Source organism: Pipistrellus hanaki (genome assembly GCF_964339955.1).
Source record: "Pipistrellus hanaki genome assembly, chromosome: 18".
Lineage (NCBI taxonomy): Eukaryota > Metazoa > Chordata > Mammalia > Chiroptera > Vespertilionidae > Pipistrellus > Pipistrellus hanaki.
The window spans coordinates 32,174,773-32,201,984 of record NC_140520.1 but is presented as its reverse complement, the minus strand read 5'-3'; the positions used below and the strand labels follow the sequence as shown (position 1 = coordinate 32,201,984).

At 47.0% G+C, this 27,212-nt stretch overlaps 1 protein-coding gene across 2 annotated transcripts in view; it reads left to right on the top strand.

The window, feature by feature from the left end:
* The first annotated feature begins 20,615 nt into the window (after positions 1-20,615).
* Positions 20,616-27,212, top strand: part of TMCC2 (transmembrane and coiled-coil domain family 2) — a 40,556-nt gene continuing 33,959 nt past the window's right edge. Inside the window, exon 1 of one of the 2 annotated variants that reach the window (XM_084865863.1) lies at positions 20,616-21,457. In XM_084865863.1, coding sequence (XP_084721989.1) covers positions 21,245-21,457 — 213 coding nt within the window. In that variant the 5' untranslated portion in view covers positions 20,616-21,244. Of the gene's footprint in view, positions 21,458-22,107; positions 22,569-27,212 lie in introns of those variants that run through there. The other variant, XM_084865864.1, reaches the window with a different exon arrangement.

Sequence of the window (27,212 nt, the reverse complement as noted above, 5' to 3'; positions counted from 1 at the left end):
CGGCTAGGGCTCCTGCTACTTTTCTGACTTTCCTCTCCAAGTGTGAGAACGGGGTGTGTGAAAGGCTCATTAAAGAGCTTTAAACTGGAGCTCATTTGGTTTCTTGAAGTAGAGAGCTGGTTAAAGGAAGTTGAGGTTTGTAGCCTTCCAAACAGGTTCTAATTATCTTCATTTGGCTTCTGCTAATATAGAACACTTTTATTCACACGGACTGTCAAGGAGCCCAGAACACAAATACAGGAGACAAAACTTGACAACCACTTCTTTTTCGCCTCCTGCTTTCTCTCCCCTCCTCTCTAGGCACAGAACCATCCTGTCTTTCTTGATGTGGAAAAAAAAAAAATTTTTTTTTCACCCAAGCCAGACTTCTCTGACAGCCTGAATAATGTAGTTCCTCAAATGAACTTAAAAATGACTGTAGTTTGAATCTGAACTCCCCCAGTGCCTTGCCCAGGGACCTTACTTCAAGCCCTTTGGGCTCTAAAATTTTAACTCTTGCTTTAAAATCTTTGCTTCTGTCTCCCAACATCTCTTCCCTTGGGTGCAGATACTCCTAGCTAAGTCCTGTCATGATGATTGGATTAGTTCCATGTGAAATGTGAAGGCTTTATTTTATATTTTTAGTGTGTTATAAAAAGGGGTCTCTGGTTCACAGAACCTCTATTCGGTAAATGCCTGGCAAAGAGGGAGCCTCAAGCTGCCTCTCGGTACTCCCTTCTGCTTTCTCACGTATTCTTCACCGGCCACTCCTCATCTTTGCAAGACCCCACAGGTAACCCATAAAAAGGCTCAGTGGAACAAAAAGGGAAATACAAAATGGAAGATTTAATACAAGAGGGTTGATATTATTATTAAAAATGAAGAAGAAGCCAAAACCGGTTTGGCTCAGTGGATAGAGCGTCGGCCTGCAGACTGAAAGGTCCCAGGTTCGATTCCGGTCAAGGGCATGTACCTCGGTTGCAGGCACATCCCCAGTTGGGGGTGTGCAAGAGGCAGCTGATGGATGACTCTCTCTCTCATTGACGTTCCTAGCTTTCTCTCTCCCTTCCTCTCTGTAAAAAATCAATAAAATATATATATTTTTTTAAAATGAAGAAGCACTATAACAAGACAACTTATGATACTTGCAACACAAAATAATTTCCAGCAAAGATCAGATGAGAGCTTACTTGAGCTGGAATTGTCCAGAAAAGGAATAGGGAACTAATATCTACTGAAGACAGAGGAAGATTTGGATAGGCAGAATTAACCAGTTAACTGCCACGTGTCCAAAATGGAAACCATCCCCACACTCCACGATACTTTGAATTTAATTTTAAAAAATCAATTTTCAATGAATCTTATAAAAGTAAATACATTACTCACAATTTGGGTGTTCTTGAAATTTTCAGTTGAAAATTCTCATAAAAAACGATTTCTTCAAGCATCTATAGACACAGCATACTAAGGGAGGGCATTGTGTCAGGTAAAGGTCATGGAGCTCATTCTTTTAAAAACTATTCATTAGTACTTTATATTTATTTATTTTTATTTTTTTAATATATTTTATTGATTTTTTACAGAGAGGAAGGGAGAGAGATAGAGAGCTAGAAACATCGATGAGAGAGAAACATCGACCAGCTGCCTCCTGCACACCCCCAACCGGGGATGTACCCGCAACCAATGTACATGCCCTTGACCGGAATCGAACCTGGGACCTCTCAGTCCGCAGACCGACGCTCCACCACTGAGCCAAACCGGTTTTGGCATTATATTTATTTTTTAAATGAATATGGCTGTGGTATGAAATTTAAATAGTACATAAGGAAAAAGCAAGTCTTCCTTTTAAAAAAATAAATTTTATTGATTTTTTACAGAGAGGGATAGAGAGTTAGAAACATCAATGAGAGAGAATCATTGATCAGCTGCCTTCTGCACACCCCCTACTGGGGATGTGCCCGCAACCAAGGTACATGCCCTGGACTGGAATCGAACCCAGAACCTTTCAATCTGCAGGCCAATGCTCTATCCACTGAGACAAACCCGTTTTGGCGCAAATATTCCTTTTACTTGCTGTCTTCCAGTCACCTAGTTCCCTCCCAGGAGATAACCACTGTTACAGATATAGATACTACATTGGGTGGCCATATATTATGATCTCTGAACACATAATCATCTGGTCACTCAGTGTGTGTGTATGTGTACACACACATACACACACATACACACACACATGTATACAACTGAGTGGCCAGATGATTTTCTATATATATAGTATATGTATATGTATATGTGTATGCTTATGCGTATATGTGTATGCATGTGCGTATGCATATGCGTATATGTATATGTATATATATGTATATATGTATATGTATTAGAGGCCCGGTGCATGAATTCGTACATGGGTGGTCCAGCCAGCCTGGCCAGGGGGAGGGAGGACATGGGCAGTTGGCCGGCCTGCCTGCTGGTAGAACTCCTGGTCGAGGGGACAATTTGCATATTAGCCTTTTATTATATAGATATACACTGAGTGGCCAGTATATTATGATCTCTGAATGCATAATAATCTGGCCACTCAGTGTATATAAATATGTATTTTTAAGCCCAAATGATAGCCTACTATACTAACTCTGTACTGCCCTTCTAGACTTTTCTACACCAATACATAAAGATCTGCCTTATTATTTTTAACTGTATAATATACTACCATATGGATTGGAATGTTCATTTAACAAGTCCCCTATCAATGGACGATTAGATATCTTGCAGCCTTTCAGTGTTAACAAACAATGCTGCAATAACTAACCTACATACGTAACGTTTAATATATGAGTATATCTCATCCCCATTCTTTAAATTTATTTTAAAGAGAGGAAGGAAGGAAGAGAAAAAAACATTGATGTGAGAGAGAAACATCAATTGGCCCTCCTGCACACACCCCAACCGGGGATCAAACCTGAAACCTGGGTATGTGCCCTCACGGGCAACTGAGCCCACCACCCTTTGGTGTACAGGATGACGCTACGACCAACTGAGCCACACTGGCCAGGGCTCATCCCCATTTTTTATCTGCGGAGGAAAGTGATCATTTGTTTTGTGTCGTTTAAAATCTTAATGATGGTGAAGGACAATGAACTCTTTCTAACTCACAATCACCTAAAGTGGAAACACATGTTTTATTCAGATATCCAATTCAAAGAACAAATAGATGAGCAGAAGGGTTTGAATGATAATGAGAGGACTTATGTTTGTTCCGGAAAGTGTTCCAGAAAGTGATGAGAGCTCAGCAGTTAATGAAGAATGTCTCCTGTTTTCTCCTCTAGACCACTGAAATGACAGCAACTGGATTTTTATTTTGTTGATTCTCACCTGAGAATATTTTTTTCCCACTGACTTTTAGAGAGGGTGGAAGGGATGGGGAGGGACAGGGAGAGTGAGAGAGAGACATAGATTGGTTGCCTCCCACACCAGGGTAGGGGATGGAGTCGGCGACCAAGGTTTGTACCCTTGACCAGAATCAGAATTGAACCACAACCCTTCACACTTCAGTCTCAGGCTGACATGCTAACCACTGAGGAAACTGGCTAGGGCCAGTAACTGGATTTTTAAAAGCATAAACCCACAACAATGAGAAGAACCAGTACTAAAACAAAAACAATGAAATAGAAGCTGAAAAGCAAGAGGACAAGTATCAACTAAGGTAACCAATCTGGAGAAACCTAAATTCTAAATCCAAAGTGGGAAAAACCTGAGAGGCCATGTGTCTTCCTTCTGCTTGTGAACATTTTTTTTTTAATTAATTTTTTTTTTCATGTAAAAAAGGCTGAGGCCCAACCTGGTTAATACTGCAGAATCCCCGCAAGTCTCAGTAATTAGTTGCAGGCGGTCTAAGGATTTTACAAGCTGTTTAAGATCGGCAAACTCATTAGTCAACAGAGCCAAATAGCAACAGTACAACGATTGAAATTTCTTTTGAGAGCCAAACTTTTTAAACTTAAACTTCCTCTAGCGCCACTTGTTCAACATAGACTCGCCCAGGCCGTTGTATTTGTGGAAGAGCCACACTCAAGGGGCCAAAGAGCCGCATGTGGCTCGCGAGCCGCGGTTTGTGGACCACTGGGTTAGATCTCCAGGTCACCTCTCCCTTTAACTATCCTACTCCTCCCCAAAGAAGACTGTTTTCTTTATTCTCCAGAGAGGGCGAAATAGGTCTCCTTATAAACAGGGAGATTCAGTTGAATGTATGGATATTAGTTGCTAAAATTCTCAGCCCTCTTCCTCCACTGAGGTCCTAGGTCTGTGGCTACCAGATGTTCCCCCTTCAGAGTGGAAGCTTGAAGTGTCTTCTTCAAGGTATCTGGCCAGCCCAAGAGGAAAAGCCCAAAGATCCTGACAGCAGAAACAAGAGGTGTTTGTCTGGCTTGTTCACTGCTGGGTCTCCAGCCCTGAACAGCACCTGTCCCTAGGGTGCTCATTAGATGTTTGTTGAATGAGTGAATATTCACTGTCGCATCAATATATATATATATATATATATATATATATATATATATATATATATAATATGCAAAGTGTCTCCTTGGGAGTTTGACTGGGAGTTCGATTACTTGCTAAGACATGTGCTGACCACCAGCGGGTGATGTGTAACAAAACAAGGCCCTGGCTGGCAGCTGGCAGCCAGGTAAGGGAGGCCCCAGCCAACAGCTGACAGCCACTAGGGACCCTATCTGTGCATGAGTTTCATGCACTGGGCCTATAGTTTTTGAATATTCAAGAAAGCACAAGGGAAAAAAGAAAGACCATTGATGTTTCTGCTATCCAGAAAGAATTGGTAGGTTTACATTTGTATAAAGTAATGTGGTCCATGTTGGAGGAAGAGGATGGGTAAGAAATATAACTTTCTAACTTTACTGTTCTATGACAAGTTCCTCTTGGTTAGGTGATTCCTGGAGAGATTCTGAAACCTTGGTTCTCACGTTCATGTAGGTGGGATTCGAGTGTATTTTTATAGGACACCAAAGACATTAACATTGCTGCCAAGTGAATTAGAGACAAGCTTACTAATGGAAAGTATTACTATTCTCCATCATGAAACATAAAATCACAATCACAAATCTAAAAATTAAGAAACCCACAAATTAGCCCTAGTCGGGTTAGCTCAGTGAGTAAAACATCTGCCTGTGGACTGAAGAGTCCCAGGTTCAATTGTGATCAAGGGCACATGCCTGGGTTGCGGGCTCAATTCCCAGTAGGGGGCGTGCAGGAGGCAGCCAATCAATGACTCTCATCATTGATGTTTCTATCTCTTTCCCTCTCCCTTCTTCTCTGAAATCAATAAAAATATATTTGGAACAAAAAAAAAAAAAAAGAAAGAAAGAAAGAAAGAAATCCACAAATTAAAGAAAGAAATAGAATTAAACACTTCTGAGTTTCCCATGGGTATTTTACTACTGTTCAATCAGCATCTTCTAAAGCTATCACTAACAGGCAATGAAACTTGGCTCCAAAGAAGAGAGGGGGAACATTAGGAAAATAAAATGATATGATAACATTTGTTAACCATTTCTTTCCTATGAATTGGGAAAAGATCACCATTATATCAAGTTTAGCAACAGAAACGTACCTTCTTCCAGCTCAAAGCGGATTTCCAAGGAAACATACATGAGAATCTCTGTTTTATCTTTTGTTTGTTTATTTTTGTTTTTGTTTTTTCTTTCTTCCTTTCTTTTTAGGAATATTGTTCTAGACTATCTTGCTCTCTTCTCTGCTTATTCTGTATATTGCTGACGCTGACAGTGTTGTAATTCAGCACTTCTCAAACTTTAATATGCAAAAGAATTGTGTGGGCATCTTGCTAAAATACACTTCGGATTCGGTGGGTCTGGGGTGGGACTTGGATTCCACATTTATTACTAGCTCCCAAGTGATGCCAGTGCTGCGGTCTGTGGACCACACTTGGGGAAGCCCAGGTGTACGGAGACAGGAGTTAGCAAAGCCGGAGGGTTCAGCAAATAGTCTTAGAGTCCGAGAGACCTGCATTCAAATCCTAGCTCTGTCCCTTCCCGTCTGTCTGTCCTCAGAGACATCACTTTCTCTAGGTCTTAGCGTCGACCTGCAGACTCAAGGGTCCCAAGTTCAATTCTGGTCAAGGGCATGTACCTTGGTTTCGAGCACATCCCCAGTAGGAGGCGTACATGAGGCAGCTGATCGATGTTTCTAACTCTCTCTCTTCCTCTCTGTAAAAAATCAATAAAATATATTTTTAAAATATATATATTTTTTAAAAATAAAAATAAAATAAAAGAACAATGCCAATTATAAATTTCAAATTATGTCAAAGGTTTTAAAAAACAGTATCTGACACGTAATCAGCACTCAATCAATGGCTGCTGCTTTTATCAATTATATTATCAATATGGCAAACCTGAGTTCTACCCCTGACTTGCAACTTTATCATCTTGGGCAAATTGTTGGCCCCTCTGAGTCTTGGTTTTCTCAACCATCAAATGAGATAATAATAGGTTATCATGAGGATTAAGGTGAGGTTATTATAAGGATTAAAATGAGGGGGGAAGTATTTTTGAAAATGCTCAACACAGAGCTTAGCACATAAAAGACATTCAATAAAAGGTAACTGAAAAAATGGTGATAGCTATACACCTAAGTTCTAAATGCTGGCTCTGTTAAAAGGGAGAATCCTACGATTGTGCTCCACATCAGTCTTTTGTTGGGATGAGCCACAGTAAATGGAAATTAAATTTCGTAAAAATTTAGGGAAAAGCCTGAGTCACAGAGAATCTGACCCGAGTTCCGGGGCTGGTTGTGTTGCTACTTACTTTGTGAGTTTAAGCAAGTTAAGCTTCGTGGAGCCTCAGTTACTGCATCTGTATAGTCGAGCCAGTACCGCCTAACTCACGGGGTTGTACAGATTGAATGGCATAATGTGCAAAGCGGTTAGTACGCGGCCTGGCACATAGGCGTGCTTAATAAATGGTTTCTTCCCCAGAGACCAGAGGTCTATAAAGCAGAACTAAACGCTTTTTATTTAATTATACATCAAGTATCATCCCAGTGCTGAATATTTCATCAGCGGCATCCTTGGCTGCTAGGATGCACAGCATGGAGAGGAAAGATACTCAAAAGGAATGTGGTGCAACCCCAAACAGAGGTCATCTTGTTTTACTGCCAAGTAGAGGAACAAAGTTTCTAGAAATTTTTCTTTTTTATTGATGAGAGAAAGGGGGCGGGGGGAGAGAAACATCGATTTGCTGTCCAACCTTTTTATGCATCCATTGGTTGATTCTTGTATTGCACTGACGGGGATCGAATCCACGGCCTTGGTGGGGTTATTGGGACGATACTGTGTAAACCAACTGAGCCACCTAGTCAGGGTTAGAAATTCTTTTTAAAATATATATTTTATTGATTTTTTTTTTTTACAGAGAGGAAGGGAGAGAGATAGAGAGTTAGAAACATCAATGAGAGAGAAACATCGACCAGCTGCCTCCTGCACACCCCCTACCGGGGATGTACCTGCAACCAATGTACATGCCCCTGACTGGAATCGAATCTGGGACCTTTCAGTCTGCACACCAATGCTCTATCCACTGAGCCAAACCGGTTTCGGCCAGGGTTAGAAATTTTTTAGAATAACTGACCCAAAGCTTTCCAGAAGTCCTGAACATAGTTTTGCCACAATTCATTTCTCATCAGCAAGATAACATTGCTTTTCCCAGTCTAAGTGTTTTTGATTCTTTCTCCGCTATGTTGTCTGACTTTAGTGGAATTCATTGTTGGTTAATGTTTTTTGCCTGCCCAGCATAAAACATAGCAACAGGTTGTAATTTCATGTCTCTGGGCCAGTCTCTGTTGGAAGAAGATGGATAGATGAGAACCCGTCGATACCCTTTTCTGTGTCAACGCTCTCTTGGTAGAGGTTTTCTGAAAGATTCTGAAGCCCGAGTTCCAAAACATATTCCAACTGGTTTAGGACGTGTCTATCCATACATGTCAAACATAATGCCTGAAACAGAGAGCGTGCTCAATCTATTTCGGCTGAAAGAAAAGATCTCTCTCCCATCACCCTCTCGCCTACCCGCTTTCTCAGGAATCCAGCTCTGAAGGAAGGTGGTTTAATGGAAGTGAGGGCTAGGATTCTGAAGCAGAAATTGGATGGAAGACATCCTGATCAGAGAACATTCCCCATCCCCAAAGTGTAGAGGAGAGAGGGAGTTCTACGTAGCAAGCCGCACATACATCTCTAAGTGCACGGAAAGCAGGTCCTGGGACCCAGCGGAGCCACCTTCCCACGTGCCAGCATCTGGGGCTTCTATCATTCTCCTGGAGCTGATTTCAGCAGCACTGCTCTCCGGCCCTTCTTAAAGGGCTAGTGACCCATTTGGGCAAGTTTCCAGAAGACACGAGCATACATCTCTGGCCTAGGGAGTATGGAATGTTTTAAGGATGTGGAGGAATAAAGGGGGAAAGTAGTATTACATTTAAGACAACATAAAAATAAATACATGTCAAATAACAATGTTCAATAGCACTCCCATCCCATCCTGGTTTCTGCAGATTTTTATCCATAGAGTTTATATCAGTTGGTCCGAAGGTTGTGGGTTATTGTTAAGCTGATTAACATAGAGTTTATATCATCTTTAATTCTTATAACAGCCCTGGAGAGATAGATATGTTTACCCCCTATTTTATACACAAGGACATTGAGACGCAGGTTAAGTGACGTGTCTCAGTCCATCTAGCCAATAGCACAAGCTCGTTGGACTCCAAAGCCCTCATTCTAGCTCTGTGGTCGGCAAACTGCGGCTCCAGAGCCACATGCGGCTCTGGCCCCTTGAGTGTGGCTCTTCCACAAAATACCACAGCCTGGGCAAGTCTATTTTGAAGAAGTGGCATTAGAAGAAGTTTAAGTTTAAAAAATTTGGCTCTCAAAAGAAATCTCAATCGTTGTACTGTTGATATTTGGCTCTGTTGGCTAATGAGTTTGCCGACCACTGTTTTAGCTCAAGGCAAACTTTGCAGTCTAATGTTTTCATTTTACATCACTTCAAGAAGGCTTTTTGTGTTTCTGTATCCTTATATGTATTTTTGCTTAATAGCAATATAATATTCCATTGTATCATTATGCAGTTGTTTCTCATCCACTCCCTTATCTTGGACTTTAGGGTTGTTTCAGGCTTTTCATAGTAATAAGCATTTTTTTGTTGTTGTGCCATTACTTGCTTTCTTTTTAATTACTTCCCAGGATAATGCCCAGGAGGGTATAACTTTGTGAAAAGAGTACAGACAGACATTTATATGACTTGAGCTCTACACTGCAAAATTGCACTGTCATTCCAACTCCCTTCCCCAGCGCCCTGGGAGAGGTACAAGGCAAGCCTGGGTGGACTCACCAATGAAAACACCCCTTTGTCTCTCTATCTGTGTGAGTATGCCCCAGGCTGTGTGAGACTGAACATTATTTATAAGTAGGCATGCTTCGGAATGAGATCTCACATGGGACAGTGTGATTCCCCCTTCCCAGAAGAGGCTTCCTTGATGAAGTTGTCCTTTTCTTTGTAGTCACAAGACCAGCAGCAAGTTTTTCAAGCTATTGGCATTTCCCTCTTGATTCAGACTGTGGCTCTCGATCCTGTTCAGAAAAGATGTGGTAGCTGTTAGAAAGAAGGCCTAGATTTCAGCTCACGATTGGCCATTCCAAACGAGGTGCAAAAGTGTCGGGATAGCTTAAACCGGTTTGGCTCAGTGGATAGAGCGTCGGCCTGTAGACTGAAAGGTCCCGGGTTCGATTCCGGCCAGGGTCATGTACCTTGGTTGTGGGGGGTGTGCAAGAGGCAGCTGATCGATGATTCTCTCTCATCGATGTTTTTAACTCTCTGTCCCTCTCTCTTCCTCTCTGTAAAAAATCAATAAAATATATGTATATTAAAAAAAAGTGTCGGGATAACGTATACCAAAAAAGGAAGCCCTGGCAGCGAGAGCTGAAAAAAAAAGATTAAAAACTAAAGAAGAAGTAAAAGTGAGGGAAAGCAAAGAAAGCTCTGTTGTCCCTGGTGGAAGGTACTTTTGAGATTACAAATTAATAATTCTGAATCTTAGTTGTCTTGCATGGGGCAAGAGTACCATGTGAGGGCATTGGAAGATTTAGGTTGAAATTATATGGCACATAATAGGCACTCAATCCTAGGCAAGGGACGCCCTGGTAGGCATTGTGGGAAAAGGATACACATTGAAGGCTAGCAGAACTGGTTTGGCTAGCTCTCTCTAACCAGGTGAACTCAGCAAGTTTTCATTCTCTTTGAGCCTCAGTTTCTTCAACTGTAAAATGGAGGTTACAATACTTACCTACGAAGTTTGTTTTACAGACGAAAGTGTGTGCTAGGCACATAGTAAGTGTTCAATGAATAGGAGATATTATCAGCTCACACATCTAGCCATCTATGTGACTAACCAAGTCTTCTGCTACATCACTTTCTCAAACTTCAATGTGTGTAAGAATCACCTAGGGCCCTGGCCGGGTAGCTCAGTTGCTAAGAGCATTGTCCAAATATGCAAGGTTGTGGGTTCAATCCCTGGTCAGGGCACATACAAGAATCAACCAATGAATGCATAAATAAGTAGAATAACAAATCGATGATTCTCTCTCTTTTCTCTCCTTTCCTATCTCTCTCAAAATCAATAAATAAAAATTTAAGCCCTAGCCATTTTAGTTCAGTGGATGGACCATCATCCTTTGGATTGGTTCAATCCCTGTCAAGGACACGTACCTCGGCTGCAGACTCCATCCCCACCCAGCCCTTGTAGGGGTGCCAGAGGCAACTAATCAATGTGTCTCTCTGTCTCTCTTCCCCTCCCACTCTTTTTAAAAATCAATGGAAAAATATCCTGGGGTGAGAATTCACAATGAATGAATGAATGAATGAATGAATGAATGAATAAAATTAAAAAAAAAAAAGAATAACCTAGGATACTTATTTAAAATGCAGATTTTTTAAAAATGCAGATTTTCAGGTTCCACCTCCAGCAATTTGGTTTCTGTCAGTTTGGAGTGGGGCCTCAGAATCTGAATATTTGAAATCTGCATGTATACCTAAATTCCAAGGTGACTTATATTGTCAATGTGATACCATTGTATCCATGTGATACCATTGTCATTAACCCAGTTATTAATTAATTAACAAGAAAGGAGCAAAGGGAAGGCCAGATCACACAGGCACGCCATTTGTGCTAGGAAACTGCAGCTTAACCCTCTCCAGGTCTGTTCCCCGCAGAACCTGGGGGGAGGGACTGGACAAAGGAAGAGTAGATGCATGTCCAGTGACGTGTGGGTGATGTAGAGACGGTGACTCTCTGTCCGTCACACCTGGGAGTAGGTCATGGGCCAGAATAGGCAAAGCCAGTGCAAGGGCCTGAAATCTGAGGCATGGAAGCTCCTGAAAAAAGGGAGCTCCCTCCCTCAGCCCTCTTGCATTCCTGGCTCTCTTGTTGCAGGGAGTCTACTCCTCTGCATTCGCCCACAAGGCCCACAGCCATGTGGACCCCACACATAATGGACTGATGGACTAAAATGAGCCTGATGCTGTCTTAGCTGGTGTGGCTCAGTGGATAGAGCGTCAGCCTGTGGACTGAAGGGTCCAGGATTCGATTCCTGTCAAGGACATGTACCTCAGTTGCAGGCTCAATCCCTAGTAGGGGGCGTGCAGAAGGCAGCCAATCAGTGATTCTCTTTCATCATTGATGTTTCTATCTCTCCCTCTCCCTTCCTCTCTGAAATCAACATACATACATACATACATACATACATACATACATACATAAAATGAGCCTGATGCTGTCCTGGACTAACCTCCACCATGGAGTGGAAACTTTGGACACTGGCTTTGCCGCCAGCTCTGCTGAACCCCCAACTGCACACTCTCCAGGACTGGGTTTAAGGGAAATGGAACTTTACCAACCAAGGGCTATAACTCTATGCAAATGAAAATCACTCATTCTCCCGTGTGAGTCTTAGAAACTTCTTTTTCTCGAGATATCATAACAACCCTGCTCCCATCAGCAATGGAGAAACCCCACCCTGGTAACACTCTGATAACACGTGAGCCATACTCTGAGGAACACTGCTCCGTGGTCTCAGAGAATACAGAGAAAAGGTGTCTTTCCCATGACTCATACCCCATAAAAATTCTGTAATAAGCAGGCGTTGAGTTAAAGAGTTCCAAATACTGAATGAGTACATATTCAAGATGACATATAGTTCCTGCCTACTTAAAGGCTTTTGAATCATTCCAAAGCAACATTTTATCCATTTAAAGTGAGTGATATGGATGGATGTGTGTACCGCTTCTTCCTTAGTCATCTCAATCCATCCCAGAGAGCTCCCTCTCTCCTCTGGACAGTGGTAGGTAATCTATTTTAGTCCTGTGCTGTTGTTTTATGTTCCATGTGTGTCCCATTTCCCCCACCAGACTTTTTAAAAAATATATATTTTAATTGATTTTTTTTTTTTTTACAGAGAGGAAGGGAGAGGAATAGAGAGTTGGAAACATTGATCAGCTGCCTCCTGCACACCCCCTACTGGGGATGTGCCCGCAACCAAGGTACATGCCCTTGACTGGAATTGAACCTGGGACCCTTCAGTCCACAGGCTGACGCTCTATCCACTGAGCCAAACCGGTTAGGGCTGGAACTTTTTAAGTGCAAAGGCAGAGACCAAGGACTTCCTTTTGTTCTCTACCTTCCACAGGCATCTTGTAAAGCGTTTGTATGTATGTGTTTCATAAATATATTTGAATGTCGGTATATTTAACTGTAGACTAATACTCATTGATAAATTCTTTACCACGAGAGTGGCTCAGAATGACAGTTGTGAAAAGGTGAGCTATAGGTTCTTAGGGTTCGAGCCAGGCAGAGCACAGCGCGGATCTCAGGCCTGTGAGAGGGCTGGGCTCTCTCCAAGCCTGTGTCCTCCCTGGGGTGTGCGGGGAACACTTGCCTTTGCAGACTTGTTGTGGGGACTCAGGGAGCCAGAGTTCCTAAGGTTCCCAGCGAAATGCCCCACACCTAGGGTTCCCTGTGAGCGGTAGCTGCTTGCTCTTATTAAGTCTAAAAGCACTGCCTAGAATAGCAGATGAAACTGCGAAGGTATTTATCCTCAGAAGTAAAATAATAAACAACGGGTTTTCTCTGAGCGACGCTGACATTTTCTCTCTTTCCTTCTTCCTTGTTTTTCTAAGGTCTAGCATTTTCAGCTTTAAGTAACAGACTGCCCGGAGGTTTGTATGGTTTCCCTATAGGGACGGGGAAGGACACAAAGCAGCCATTTTTCCAGTCCCAGGCTTTCACGCAGAGCAGTATAATCAGGGTTTGAGTGTACGCCTCACAAACCTCCTCTGTTCGTGGCCATGATTATTGTGACTTTTCTCCCATCACGCAGCAGCAACCAGCACCCAGAATGAGGAATGTGCATCCTCCCCGAAAGGAGAAATAAACTTCCAGCTTACTGTACTACCGATAGGAGAGTCACCGCTCCATCCACGTCTAAAGATGCTGGGAGGGCAAAGGTCACAAGAGGGGCAACCTGCTCAGTGTGTTCAGTCCTTTAAAACACTGGCCAGTATCAGAGGTTCTATGCTCTGGAGGAAAAATAGGTACCGTTTCTGAGTAGAAAGAATAATTACAGTTTATTTCTGAAGGTGAACAATTGAAATAATTATCTAAGAATAAGGTGGTTAAACCCTGAAATATTCACGTGATAGAATGGTAAGCTGTCATTTTAAACGTTTACTTAGCATATGTCTAATTGCATACGCGGTAACGTGGAAAATGTAATGACATATGGAAAATGCTCCTGAGTACATTAAAAAAAAAACTGAAAAAAACAAAAACAAAACAGGATAACGTTTGTTTAGCACAGAGCCTTCTCCAACTGACAGCAAAGCAGGGCCTTCCCGGTCCTGCCTCCCCTTTACAATAGCCAATAGAAAGCCTGGATTGGGTGGTGGGATGGTGATGTCATCAACGATCCAGCCAATCTCCCTGAGGATGATTTGCATAGTTTCCTCCCCCCCAATCCAACAGAACCCGATTTATTTATTTTTAAGGGGAAATGGATATCTCCGAAAGAAAGGGAAGAAGGTTACATCCACAGAAGAATATTTGTAATGATGCTGGTATCAAAATGCAGTGATCAAAATGATTATATCTAGTCGTTCTAAAGAATGCGTTCACCTTCTCAGAAAAGCAGTCTACTCCGTATGTTTAAAATAGCTCTCAAAAACTACCTATCCACTTGATACTTAAAATTTGTTTTTAAATTAAAATAAAACTTTTAAAAATAAAATAATCTTGCCCTGACTGGTTTGGCTCATTGGATAGAGCATTGGCCTGCAGACTGAAGGATCCCAGGTTCGATTCCGGTCAAGGGCATGTACCTTGGTTGAGGGCACATCCCCAGTAGAGGGTGTGCAGGAGGCAGCTGATTGATGTTTCTCTCTCATCGATGTTTCTAAGCCTCTCTCTCTTCTTTCCTCTCTGAAAAAAAGAAATCAATAAAATATATTTTAAAAATAAAATAATCTTAATAAAAATGTTTTTAAAGAATTTCTACAGAATAGGAAACAATTTTCTTGGATAATCTACAAGCCTCTTGCTATTGGCAAAAAGAAGCTCTTTATTTCTCAGACTTGATTTTACACACACACACACACACCCTACTCTATGCTTACTTGTTGATCTCAGCAACTTATCCTCTATAATTAAAACTGTATCAGTTTATCAAGCTAAATGAACTGGCTGTTGACAAAGGAACAAGATTCCACAACCCTTGTCTTTATCTTTCTTTATACAACTTACTGGTTTCACAATTTGATTCTACCAGGAGAGCCCCCTTTCAAACTGGGATTTCCTTTGACTAAAAGCATTAATCTTCGTGGGACAATTCTCCTTTCTCCTGTGGCAGACAGGGGCTTGGAAAAGTTGATTATTTTTGTTTCGTTCAGGTTTATTGAGCACATACCATGTGTCAAGCTTCTTCACATACATTGTCTAGTTAATCCTTACAATACCATCTAGGATCATCTTGAACATCAAAACATAGTATGTGCCTGTATTTTCCCAAAGAAGCCTAGAAAAATAGAAGGATCTAATCCTCTTAAAATATATATATATATATATATATATATATATATATATATATATATATATATATATTACAGAGAGGAAGGGAGAGGAATAGAGAGCTAGAAACATAGAGAAACATTGATGAGAGAGAAACATCAATCAGCTGCCTCCTGCACACCACCCACTGGGGATGTGCCCGCAACCAAGGTGCATGACCCTGACCAGAATCAAACCTGGGACCCTTCAGTCTGCAGGCTCTATCCACTGAGCCAAACCGGTTTTGGCAGGATCCAATCCTTTAAATAGAATTTCAATCAAAATACGTTCAGGTTCTATTTATCTTAGGTACTCAAGAATTTATCTGAGTTGATCTGACCTGTTTGTCTGAGTGGATAGAGTGTCGGCCTGCAGACTCAAGGGTCCCAGGTTCCATTCCGGTCAAGGGCATGAACCTTGGTTGCAGGCACATCCCCAATAGGGGGTGTGCAGGAGGCAGCTGATCAATGTTTCTCTCTCATCAATGTTTCTGACTCTCTATTCCTCTCCCTTTCTCTCTGTAAAAAAATCAATAAAAATATTTAACATCAACAAAAAAAGAATTTATGATGGCCAATGAAAATGTGCTATCAGCTTCAAACTGGCTGTTGCAGGTCACACAGCTCTCTACACAGACTTCCCACTCAAACTGTCTTGGCAGTAGCACATTTGTTCTACAATATGACACTCAGTGGAAGTCAGAAGTGGGTGTGACACATTTAAGTGAACTACCAAGGATAGAACCATTGGAGTGAAGTGTGCAACACTTTTGAAGCCAGATGACATCTCTGATTATAGGTATCGCCCTCCCACTCTGCCAGGCAATATCTAAGTGCTTTGCAGACAGAGGTGGCAAAAGTAGGTTTACCGTTGTGAGGGTATATGAAGGTTCTGCTTTGCTCTGAGTTAATAAAACTATTGCAATAATCATAACCTGCAAGTCTGTTTCTATCCGGACTCCTGGAAACCTACGTTCGCCCACCCTATTACCCAATAGCCACTAAGGTAGATACAGTCAGTTCTCCCCGCCCCCCTTCCAAACGAGGGATCTTGGCATAAAGAGGCTAGAGAGAGAGATTTCCCCCACTCCCCGCTTCTCTCTTCACGGCGGCGGCGGCGGCGGCGGCGGCAGCAGCAGCAGCAGCAGCAGCAGCAGCAGCTTTGTGGGGAGCTGGGCAGTAGTCTGGCCAGCTCCCTGATTCTGCTAGACCCTCCCGCGGTAGGCTCCACAGCACCATGCGGAGCGCCCTGCTGTTTGTTGGCAGCCGTCCTGGCCCTCAGCCTGGCTTTCGGGCCGTCGGTGAGGAGTCACAGGAGCAGGTGGTACCCAGTAGGGGCCGCAGAGAGAAGGTCCCAAACATGGTGGAGCTGCTCAAGGCGCTCACTAACCACAACAGGTCTCCGTGGTGGATGAACTGCTCAAAACTCTGAGCCAGGGGAGCAAGGATCCTAAGAAACGGTCCTTTCTCCAGAAACGCGACATGCACGACGTCTTCGTGGGGCTCATGGGCAAGAGGAACAGCCAGCCAGGCACGCCTGCTGAGGGGACCCCCGAGGGCGCCCTTCTCTCCAGCAGCCTCCCGTACCCCGCCAACATGGAATGAGACGCCCCTCCCCGTCTCCTCTGCTCCCCCAGCTGGCGGTTGGTGGGAGTGTTACCAGACAGAAGATGTGATTTCATTTTTTTGGTCCTCGGCACTCTGTTTTTATTCTCCTGGCTGCATCATGAACAACCCCGTCACCCCCTCCGAATCCCCAAGTGCATGCACTCCGACTTCCCTTCTCACCCCAGCCTGCACCCTTCTTGTGCTGAGCCTCCTTCCCCATCCCTCTACCCAACGCGGATGTGGACAGTGCATAGTGACTCCCACAGTTCCAGCTGGCATTGACAGTATGTTCCCCTGGCTTCCTCCACAATAAAGGATTTTTACATATGAAAAAAAAAAAGAGGCTAGAGAACTGGCCTCCAATCACATACTCAGTGGAGAGCAGAGCCAGGATTGGTCCCCAAGCAGTCTGGTCACAGAGTCTGAAGTCTTAACAACTGTGCTATCCTGCCTCTCCAAAAAGGAATGTAAAGTATTAGTTGATTTTATGAAACACACCACAGACTTTTTGTTGACCTGCATCGCACCTTGTTAAATATGATCACAAATAGGAAATTTGGCTATGTGAATCCTATATGAGAAAAGCCTAATATGCTAAGTACCTGGTCAACTGGTTGGCCATTCAACCAATCAAAGCGTAATATGCTAATGATATGCTAAGGCCACCCAACTGCTGGCTATAACGTGCACTGACCACCAGGGGGCAGATGGCTCGACCTGTAGGTTAGCTTGCTGTGGGGGTCCAGCCAATCAGGACTGGACAAGATGGGGGGACAAGCCCTGGAGCCCTCTCTCAGTCCCTCCTTTGCTGGCCAACCTCCTGGCTCTGATCATGCACCCAGTGGGTCCCTCAGCCTGGCCTGCACCCTCTCGCAATCTGGGACCCCTGGGGTATGTCAGAGAGCTGGTTTCAGCCTGATCCCACAGGCCAAGCCGAGAGACCCCACTGGTGCACAAATTCGTGCACTGAACCTCTAGTGATAATATGAAAACCAAGGCGTTGGCCGGTAGCTCAGTTGGTTAGAGTGTTGTTCAGGTATGCCAGGGTTGCAGGTTTGACTCCTGGTCAGGGTATTTTCAAGAATCATAACTAAGTGGAACATCAATGTGTGTCTCTCTCTCTCTCTCACTAACAAATAAAAATTTTAAAAATCAAACTTAAGGTCACTTCAACCTAGTACAGAAATGAGGCATAAGTCAAAATGATAATAGTATCTGCTTCCTTAAAGCTTCACCCCATCTCTCCAGTTTTCTTCAACTTAGAGACAGGTCATGAACATGTGTTCATGGAGTCACCATTTGCTGGTCACTGCTTGCCCCCCAAGACTGGCCCAGAGTCTGTGGGGCCCCTGCACTTCTCTGGAGCCAGTCAGGCAGGGGGCAGTAGACTCCTCTGCCTGACATCTTGCACCCTGGGGATCTGCCCCACTGGTTCTGTCTGGATCTGCCTTGGTCTTCATGGCATGTAGCCTTTACCTCATCTTTGGGAATGCTGCAGGCGCATTGCGGCTTGTGTTTCTTCTACATTGTGTCTGATACTGTGTAGTGGATGCGTGTGTGGGGGTGGGGGGGGGTGTGTGTTACATTTCCAACCATCCTAAGTTCCCATCTTCTAAAAATGGAGCTGCCTAGTTTAGAAAGCAAATTCTTAACAACTTAAGCTCTTCTAGGATGCACATTAAGATGAGTGATTAGAATGGGAAGAAGATGAAAGAGAGTCAAGAAACTCACAGGCTAGCCTAACCCGTTTGGCTCAGTGGCTAGAACGTCTGCCTTCAGACTGAAGGGCCCCAGGTTTGATTCCCGTCAAGGGCATGTACCTTGGTTGTGGGCACATTCCCAGGAGGGGTTGTGCAGGAGGCAGCTGATCGATGATTCTCTCTCATTGATGTTTCTAACTCTCTATCCCTCTCCCTTCCTTTCTGAAAAAAAAAAAAAATCAATAAAATATGGATGTTTTTTGTTTTGTTTTGTTTTTAAAAAAGGAAACTCACCAGCTAATAGGACTGACATGAGGCTAGAAGAGTATGATGGGTGCAAAAAGGATTGTTAAACTGTAAAATAGTGGAGATCATCCCTGTGATTCAGAGTCAGTATCTCCTTCACGAATAGTCTGGGCCAGAGGTCCTCAAATGTTAGCTTGCATCAGAAATAGCTGGAGGGCTTGTTAAAAAGGGATTTCTGACTTGGTAGATCTGGCTGGTGTCCAATACTTTGCATTCAATCAAGACCCCATGTGCTGCTGAGGCTGCTGGTCCCAGAACCATTCTTTGAGAACTGTGGTTCTAGGCTTCTGGATCGGCAATAGGCACGCAGTAGGCATTCGGATGGTCTTGTTATCAGGAGGCTCTGTATTTTGGTTACCCCAATATTTGCTCTCCTTCTGCCTTCAGATTACTCAGTGCAGTTTGGCTGAGATTTATGAGGAAAAGAGATTGTGTTCCTCTCCTCTTCCATGAGTCCCCATCTCCTGCCACTATCCATTCTTATTTAAAAAGCTCTTTACAGCCAAGACAGGTTTGGCTCAGTGGATAGAGCATTGACATGCGGATTGAAAAGTCCCAAGTTTGATTTGGGTTAAGGGCATGTACCTTGGTTGTGGGCACATCCCCAGTAGGGGGTGTGTAAGAGGCAGCTGATCGATGATTCTCTTCTCATTGATGTTTCTAACTCTCTATCCCTCTCTCTTCCTCTTTGTAAAAACAAACAAACAAACAAAAAAAAACACAATAAAATATATTTTAAAAGATAAAAAGCTCTTTACAGCTTACAAGGAACGCTCACGCTCATTATTGTGTTCAAATAAGAAAGACGTTGTCATTTCTGAGCCTAAAGCCAAGACTCATGAGAGTTAAAGTGGGGGAAGGGACAATGGGATGGAAGAAGTCGCGTTTGCAGCGCTGCATGTAGCTCTGAGTTTCTGTTTCAAACCAAGTTTCCTAGGCACCAGGGTCTTCCACATGGAAGGGAATATCTATATACCTATATGTGTGAAAGGCTAATACGCTCAGTCTCCGACTGGCCACTGTTGACTGCTAGCTATGATGCGCACTGACTACCAGGCAGACAGTCAACGCACAGGCATGGGAACATGGAACCGACTGATGAATCTCAGAGGGAAGAGGGGAGAGGGGAGGGCGAGAAGAGATTAACTAAAGATCTTATATGCATACTAGAGTCCTGGTGTACGATTTGTGCACCGGTGGGGTCCCTCTGCCTGGCCTGCACCCTCTCCCAATCTGGGACTCCTGGGGGATGTCAGACTGCTGGTTTCAGCCTGGTCCCGCAGGCCAGGCCAAGGGACCCCACCAGCACACGAATCCGTGCACCAGGACTCTGATATATAGATAGATGATAGATGATAGATAGATAGATAGATAGATAGATAGATAGATAGATAGATAGATAGATGGATATAGTGTGTGCAAAGTTAGAGTGAAAAAAGCAGTGGATAATAAGCATACCTCCTGCGCCCCCTCCCCACCAAATAAAACTGAGTGGGTGGGAGTAATCCCGAGAGAGTCTTCCCTGGGAAGTTCCCTGCAGCATCTGTCACCCGGGACCCCGGGTGGCCCGCTGTCCCCTCCCCTACTCCGCAAGGCCAGGACGCCGCGACAGAGCCCTCCAGACTTCTCCTGGGGGCGCACGCACACCGTGCAACCAACCCTGACACCCTAAAACGTGGCCGCGCGACGCCCCCTCGGCCCCGCAGGCTTCCCATTGGCTCGCTGCCGTTGTCACTCCTTCCTTGCCTCGCCTTCCCCTGCCAGGCGGCGGCGCCGGGCGGGGTAGGTTGCGCTCGCCGCTGGCTGTGGCTGCGGCCGCGGCTTTGCAGCAGGCGGCTCGCCGGCGGGGAGCGGGGAGCGGAGAGCGGGCCGCGGGCAGGCGGGGAGCGAGGAGGCCCGGCGCTGCAGGCTTCGCAGGCTCCGGGATCGGCCCATGCGGGGCTGGGCCGGGGGACAGGGCCGGGGGGCCCTAGCCCGCGCCGAGGGCGGCCGCCGAGGTCCTTCTACCGGGCCGGCCGGCAGCCCCCAGCCCTGCCTCGCCCAGAGCGCGGCCAAGCCAGAGGGATGCGCTGCCGCTGCTGCTCAGCTCCCCGGCCCCGGCCGGGCCCTGAAGCAGAAAGTTGGGGGGCCGGGGGCTCTCCTTCTCCTCCTCCTTCCCCCGCTGCAATGATCGCCCGAGGACTCCCGCCGGTCGGCCTCCGCCGCGCTCTGCCTGCGCGCTCCAGGTCGTCGGGAACGGTTCCAAGCTGTAACCAAGGCTCCCCGGATCCTCGTCCCTCCCTCCCTCCCCTTTAAAGATTCATTTCCCAATTCAAGAAATCGTATTCCGTCGGCTCCTTTCCTCGCTGGTCCTTTAGATCGCGGGCCTCGTTGCTGAGTGTAAGAGGGGGTGCGGTCTCCCTCCCGCCCCCCACCCACCCACCCACCCAAGACGGGTCGCGGGAAGGACAGATTCCCTCCGGCCGACCCACATTCAGCATGAAGAGGTGCAAGTCGGACGAGCTGCAGCCGCCGCAGGGAGAGGAGGATGGAGGTGGGCTGGAAGATGCCGTCTGCCACCTGCCGGGCGCGGACCTCTGGCCCGGGTGGCCCATGGGTGCTAACTCTGCGGGCGGCGGGCCAACTTCCGACGCGGGCGCTGCCGCCTCGGCGCCCAACCCGGGACCCCGGAGCAAGCCTCCCGACCTCAAGGTGAGCACAGACCCTCCCTCCCTCCCTCCCCTGGCCGGGCCAGCCGGCGACTTGGCTTTTATTTTTCCCCTGCCCCGCGAGCCCAAGTGCTTTCAAACAGGATGCAAAGTGATGGGAAAGCCAGGCAGAGGTCAGAGAGGATGCGGGGCCAGAACCCGGGCTGGGCTTCAGGTCCCATTGGTGCCTCTCTGTCTTTTGGCTCCATGTCAGGCTTCTGTGTCGGTTCCTCCTTCTTCAGCAGGCCTCCGAATGACTCACCCGTAAAGATATGTTTGAAAGATACTATGTGTGAAGTGCTTAGGCTCAGACGAAGGGCTGGGGAAATCCAGGATGCTAACCAAAAAGTTGACACCACTCTCCTCCGCCCTGTGAGATGGCAGGGGGAGAAAACAGACAGTGCAGGAGGCCAGACAGGACCGTTAGTCGTCTTTGCTGAATTGGTTTCCTCCTTCGGAGGCCTTTCTGGGGGAAGGAAGCTCAGTTTGTCCATCTGGGAAAGGGGAGTGTGGACTTCCTGCCGTTAGGTGGAGCCAGAGGTTAAGCTAGTGTGTGGCCATCCCCGCCTGCCTGCCTGCCTGCCTGCCTGCTGGTAGAACCAACCCCCGGTTGGAGAACTGACAGGTGGCCCAGCGCTTGGGCTGGTGTGGGGCTGCGGTTCAAGTTGCACACACGCTGAGCCGGCGGTGAGAACCAGAATCCGAGGGAGCTGACCACACGCAGCGGGGAGCGGTTTGTTTTCCGGCCCGAGGGTGCTGAGGAAATGATCGAGCTGCGTTGAGCATGCCTCTATCTTGATGAAAACAGCCGCTGCGATAAAATAACGCACCTTAGCTGGAGCAGGGGCTGCAGGCTCAGGCTGCTCAAGCCAGCTCGCCTCCAGTCCGAGCGAGATGTCAGCCCTCGGAAGGAACTTAGATGCCTTGGAGATGGATGCCTCCGGGAGATTTTTCTCCAGAGGGGCTGCGAGGTCTGGACTCGGGGAGTGAACGGACTCGCTATGTCCAATAAAGCCCGTATCCTATAGCAGCAGACTCCAAGGAGCTCACCAGAATAAGCCAATGACATTCCTCGCGTGGCCCGAGCGGCTCAGAGTCAGGAAGTCAGAGCGCAGGTGAGTGTGCTCTTACCTGTGTGTGTTACCTGTGTGTGTTCCCCGGGGAGGGACGAGAAGGGGGACAGCTAGCTCCTTGGGTGTGGATTTTTAAAAACTGTAGTAGCTCCTCGAATGTGACCTCTGGTTCTGCTGGCCTTTCCAGAGGTCTGGGGCTAGCCTTATGTCTGAAGATGTGTTCCTCGGGCTAGGCTGTGCACAGGGAGCTGGGGACTGGCCCCGCTGTCACCCTGGAGCCCACCCAGGGTGCTCAGGAGGCGTGGGTCCCATTTCAAAGGAGATGGTGAAGGGACAGGGACGCCCTGAATGCTGCGGTGGAGAGGGGCCAGCCTTCTGCCCCAAGCTTCAGCTTCATTCCGGGCCAAGGTAGACGCGTTCGGCCAGCGAACTCTGGTTCCTTAATCAAATAGAAAACCTCGCACTGAGTCCAGAAAGAGCAGCTCGGAAGTCCCCTCTCCCCCCACTCCCACTTAGGCCAGCCTTGGAAACTGTGGGCTCCGCTCATCCTCCATCCCCGCCCCCCAAGATGGGCCGTTTGTGGTGTGAGGGCTGCAGCGTCTGCCTCAGTAGATAAAGCTACTTGAAGAAGCTTGTTCACCTCACTCTGTAACATCTCTCTCTCTCTGGTGACACCTTCTTTCTGGCTGCGGTAAAAATAGCAGCACCTCTACACTTGCTATTGAATGCTGAGCTCCCCTGAACCAAAATTAACACCAGGTGTGACAAAGGGTGTTGGATCCCCCCACCCCCACCCCGGAGAAAACAGACCCCCGAGGTGGATCTCCACCATCTGGGCCAGGTTGGCAGCAAGGAGTAGACAACATAGCTGCTGCCTGCTGGTGGGAGCACAGGGCTGTTGATCTCTGTCTGCTTTCACACATGTTTACAGGGGAGGGACCTCAGAGCCAGACATGCACTTCGGGGCTATGGCAGTGTGATTTGCTGTGTGATCTCAGGCAAATCACTCCACTCTCCGAGCCCCTTTTCTGGAGAAAGGGACTAGGAATACCAAGTGGGTCCAGACTTGTTTTCCCACGCTGGCACGGCCTCCCAGCGATGGGAAAATTCCACCATCGGCTGTAGCCCTGGGTTGAAGCAGAGTTGTTTTCGATTTGATGCCAGTACGAGGAAGGGGCAGGTTTAATAACACCCCCTGCTTCACCTGTGTTTGGCCGAGGGAGATCCGCAGTTCTGGTTTGCTTTTATGTTCATCCTAAACGTTGGAGACAGGGAACTTTTGGTCCCTCAGTCCCACTTCTGTTTGCTGGTGACAGCTTCAGGCCTTGGGATGCGTTGAGTGCATTGGGGGAAGTCCTCATGAGAAAGGGGCAAAGGAAGTAGGAGGCTTTACGGGAAGCACCTCCTCTGAGGTGAGGGGCTGGGGAGAAGAGAGCATTTTAGCCTTTGCCAGAGAGATCTGAATGATGCCCTGACTCACATGTGTCAAACACAAGGCCTGCGGGCCAAATCCAGCCCGCCAGGCCTTGCAATGTGGCCCGCACCGCGCTGTCATCACTGCACTCCGCTGTCAGTTTATGACATTGTCAGTTTATAACTGTTCAGTAAACCATTCGGCCCACGATTTAGGCTGGATTTTAGATTTTGGCCCCTTCTCTGATTGAGTTCGACACCCCTACCCTGACTAGTGGCAGCGAGGTGTTGGGGAGAGGCGGGACCCCGCGTCCTTCCACCCTTCGGTCCCGTGGCATTGTGGAGCATGTCGCTCTGCCCTGTAAAGCTTCTGCTCCCGTGGCCTGGCGTCTGTGGTTATAGGGTGGGGAGGGCCAGTGAAAAGAAGGGGCAATAGTTAAGCAACAGTCTTAACTAGTTTAAGCGCCATCATACAACTGTAACTGGCCACCTGCACATGAACACTGCCCTGCAGGAGGCGTGTGCAGCTGGGTGGGGGGGCGTCTGAGCTACTCCTCACGCCACCATCCAGAGCCACATCCCTTCCCTCTGTGGCTTTGGGTTCCTGCTGAACCGCCCGAGCTCATGTCCTGATGGCACTGTCATCATTACCCAGTCCTTGGCTGCTCCCAGAAGCCCCGCTAGGAGATGCCAGGATTGCTGGCCACAGAGCGTGCTGGCTGACCCAAAGTGCACTGGAGTTCTCCAGCCAGGAGCCCGGCTCCAGGGAGAACGGGAGTGGGCGGAGCTCGGGGAAGACTGGCAGAAAGGGGCACTCTGGTGCCCACACAGCAGGTGATGGACATTCTGAGGCCGGGGGAGTGGCTAAGCACAGGTCCCCGGTCCTGTCCTGAGGCAGCTCGGAAGCTGGAGGCAGGGGAGGAACCCCCCAATCTTCTCCCCTCTGCCCTCTTTCCCCTGCCCTCCCTCCCCCCTCCCCTGGCCCCCACTCCTCCCACCCCTCCCCACTTCCCCCTGGTGTTATCGGGGGAATTTCCGGAAAGGAAGGGTCTGGATGTGCCGGCCAGAAGCATTTCCCTGGAGGTTCTTTTCCCTCACAAAAGCCCCTGGGAATCATTTCCCCAGGGATTTCTGAGCGGTATTTATATTCTTCTGTGAAGAAATAGGGGGTGGCTCCAAATCCCATTCTTCCAAGCGCTTTTGACCCAAGACCCATTTGGGCTCCCGCTCGTGTGCTTCCATTCCCACCGTACCCTGGTCCCACTCAGGAAGGTCAGGGAAAGCAATTAGAAGCCGAGGGCCAGCCACAGCCGCTCGCTCCTCCGCCTTGCCTGGCGAGCGCAGGGCCTCAGCCCGCACCCCACGGCGGCCCTGCTCTCTCCACGCTCCTGCCGAGGGCCCCCTGGGGAAGGGGTCAGGGTCCACAGGCGCTGGACACCCTCAGTTTTACACTGTGAAACACGACCTGTCCGAAAGACAGGTATGCTCTAAGGCAGTGTTTTTCAACCTTTTTTTGGGCAAAGGCACACTTGTTTCATGAAAAAAATCACGAGGCACACCACCATTAGAAAATGTTAAAAAATTTAACTCTGTGCCTATATTGACTATATATAAAGTAATTCTCTTGAATAGGAATCAAATAAACACAAAGAAAGTATTTTATAATTACTTTATTATGAAATATTAAGTAAACAAAATAGTGAAAAATTATAAAATTCTTGTCTTGTCTGCACCTACGGCACACCAGGCAACATCTCGCGGCACACTAGTGGCTGAAAAACGCTGCTCTAAGGAACAGTCGCAAAACCAACACCCCACCATCTCCCTACTGCCCAAGCCAAGAAAGAGAACATTGGCATTCCCCGGAAACTCTGCTGCTTGTTCTGTTCTTTTGTTTGTTTTACTTTTATTTATTTATTTTAAGGCCCCGGCCCTAGGGTTTTGATAAAATTAATGGGCCTGGGTTTCTCCACGTGCTCAGTGGAGGAGACACGCTGTTCATAGGAATGTGGGCGGGATGAAGGCGTGCGCGCTCTGGGACTCAGGGGGGAGGTCCCCATGGCAGGAGTGTGGCTCTGTGGGGCCCGGCTGCCCCTCGAGGCTCCTGCTTCCACGTTAGAAGTGAGGTGCCGAGGTGTGGAGACCCCCGCAATCTCAGGTGGGAGCTGGGCCCTCGGGGGTTGGGGGGGGGGGGCAGGACTGAGGTAGACCTGAGCACCAGGTCAGGGAAGATCGGTTCTTTGGCAACGGGCACTGCCTCTGCCTCTAGGTGAGCTCCCGGCCAAACAGGATGGAGTACTTGCAAGAGAGTCATCCATCGGAGGACACATGAGTTTCAGGGTGCTTCAAGCATCGTGTGATCGGAGCAGAAGCACACGGGGTTAATTGGGAAAGATGTTCTGGGGAAGGTGGACATAGAGCATGATATTAAGGGAAGGGTGGCATGTTAATGATGAAACGAGAAGATCGGGGCTTTCCAAGCGGCGGGTGAAATGGCAGGGGGCCAGGTCCCTTCAGGGACAGCACTCTTTTGGGCTGCAATGGCACTTGTTTTCCCAGCCTGTAAATAGTCAGGACCAGCGGAGGGTGCTGAAGAATGGTGAGGTCACCTGTTTGTGTGTTTTGTTTTTTGTTAATCCTCACCTGAGGATATTTTTATTTTTTTATTTTTTTTATTTATTTTTTTTTTTTAGAGAGAGTGGAAGGGAGGGGGAGGGACACAGAAAGAGAAACATCATGTGAAAGAGACACAGGGATTGGTTGCCTCAGGCACACGCCCAGGCTGGGGCTGGGGATGGAGCCTGAAACCGAAGTTGGTGCCCTTGATGGGAATTGAACCCGGGTCCCTTCAGTCTGAGGATCTTCGGTCCGCTGCTCCACCCACAGAACCACTGGGCTAGGGCAAGGTCACCTGTTTTCATCCCACCTGCCCTTCCTGTGAGGAGGGCAGGGCTCCCGAGGCCTGGGATTGCCCACTCCCATCCCCTCTGCCTTCAGTAATATTCAGAGCAGCCCGTACGTAGGCTCAGGAGGAGCTAGTGACCGATGGGAAAGCATGAGGCAAGAGCAGCTTGCTGTTCTCCTGCCACATGTGTTCTAGATCAATCCCCAGCTGCCTCATTCTAGTGGGAACTGTCCCGCCAGCTCAGTGTTTACAGAACATCCTCTCAGCCCATCTCCTTGTGTCTTCACTGCCAATCCCATTAACAAGAATCTCTCCCTCAAGGAATGCAAACATCTGCTAGGATCTGAATTTGGGGTTGAAGTTTAAAA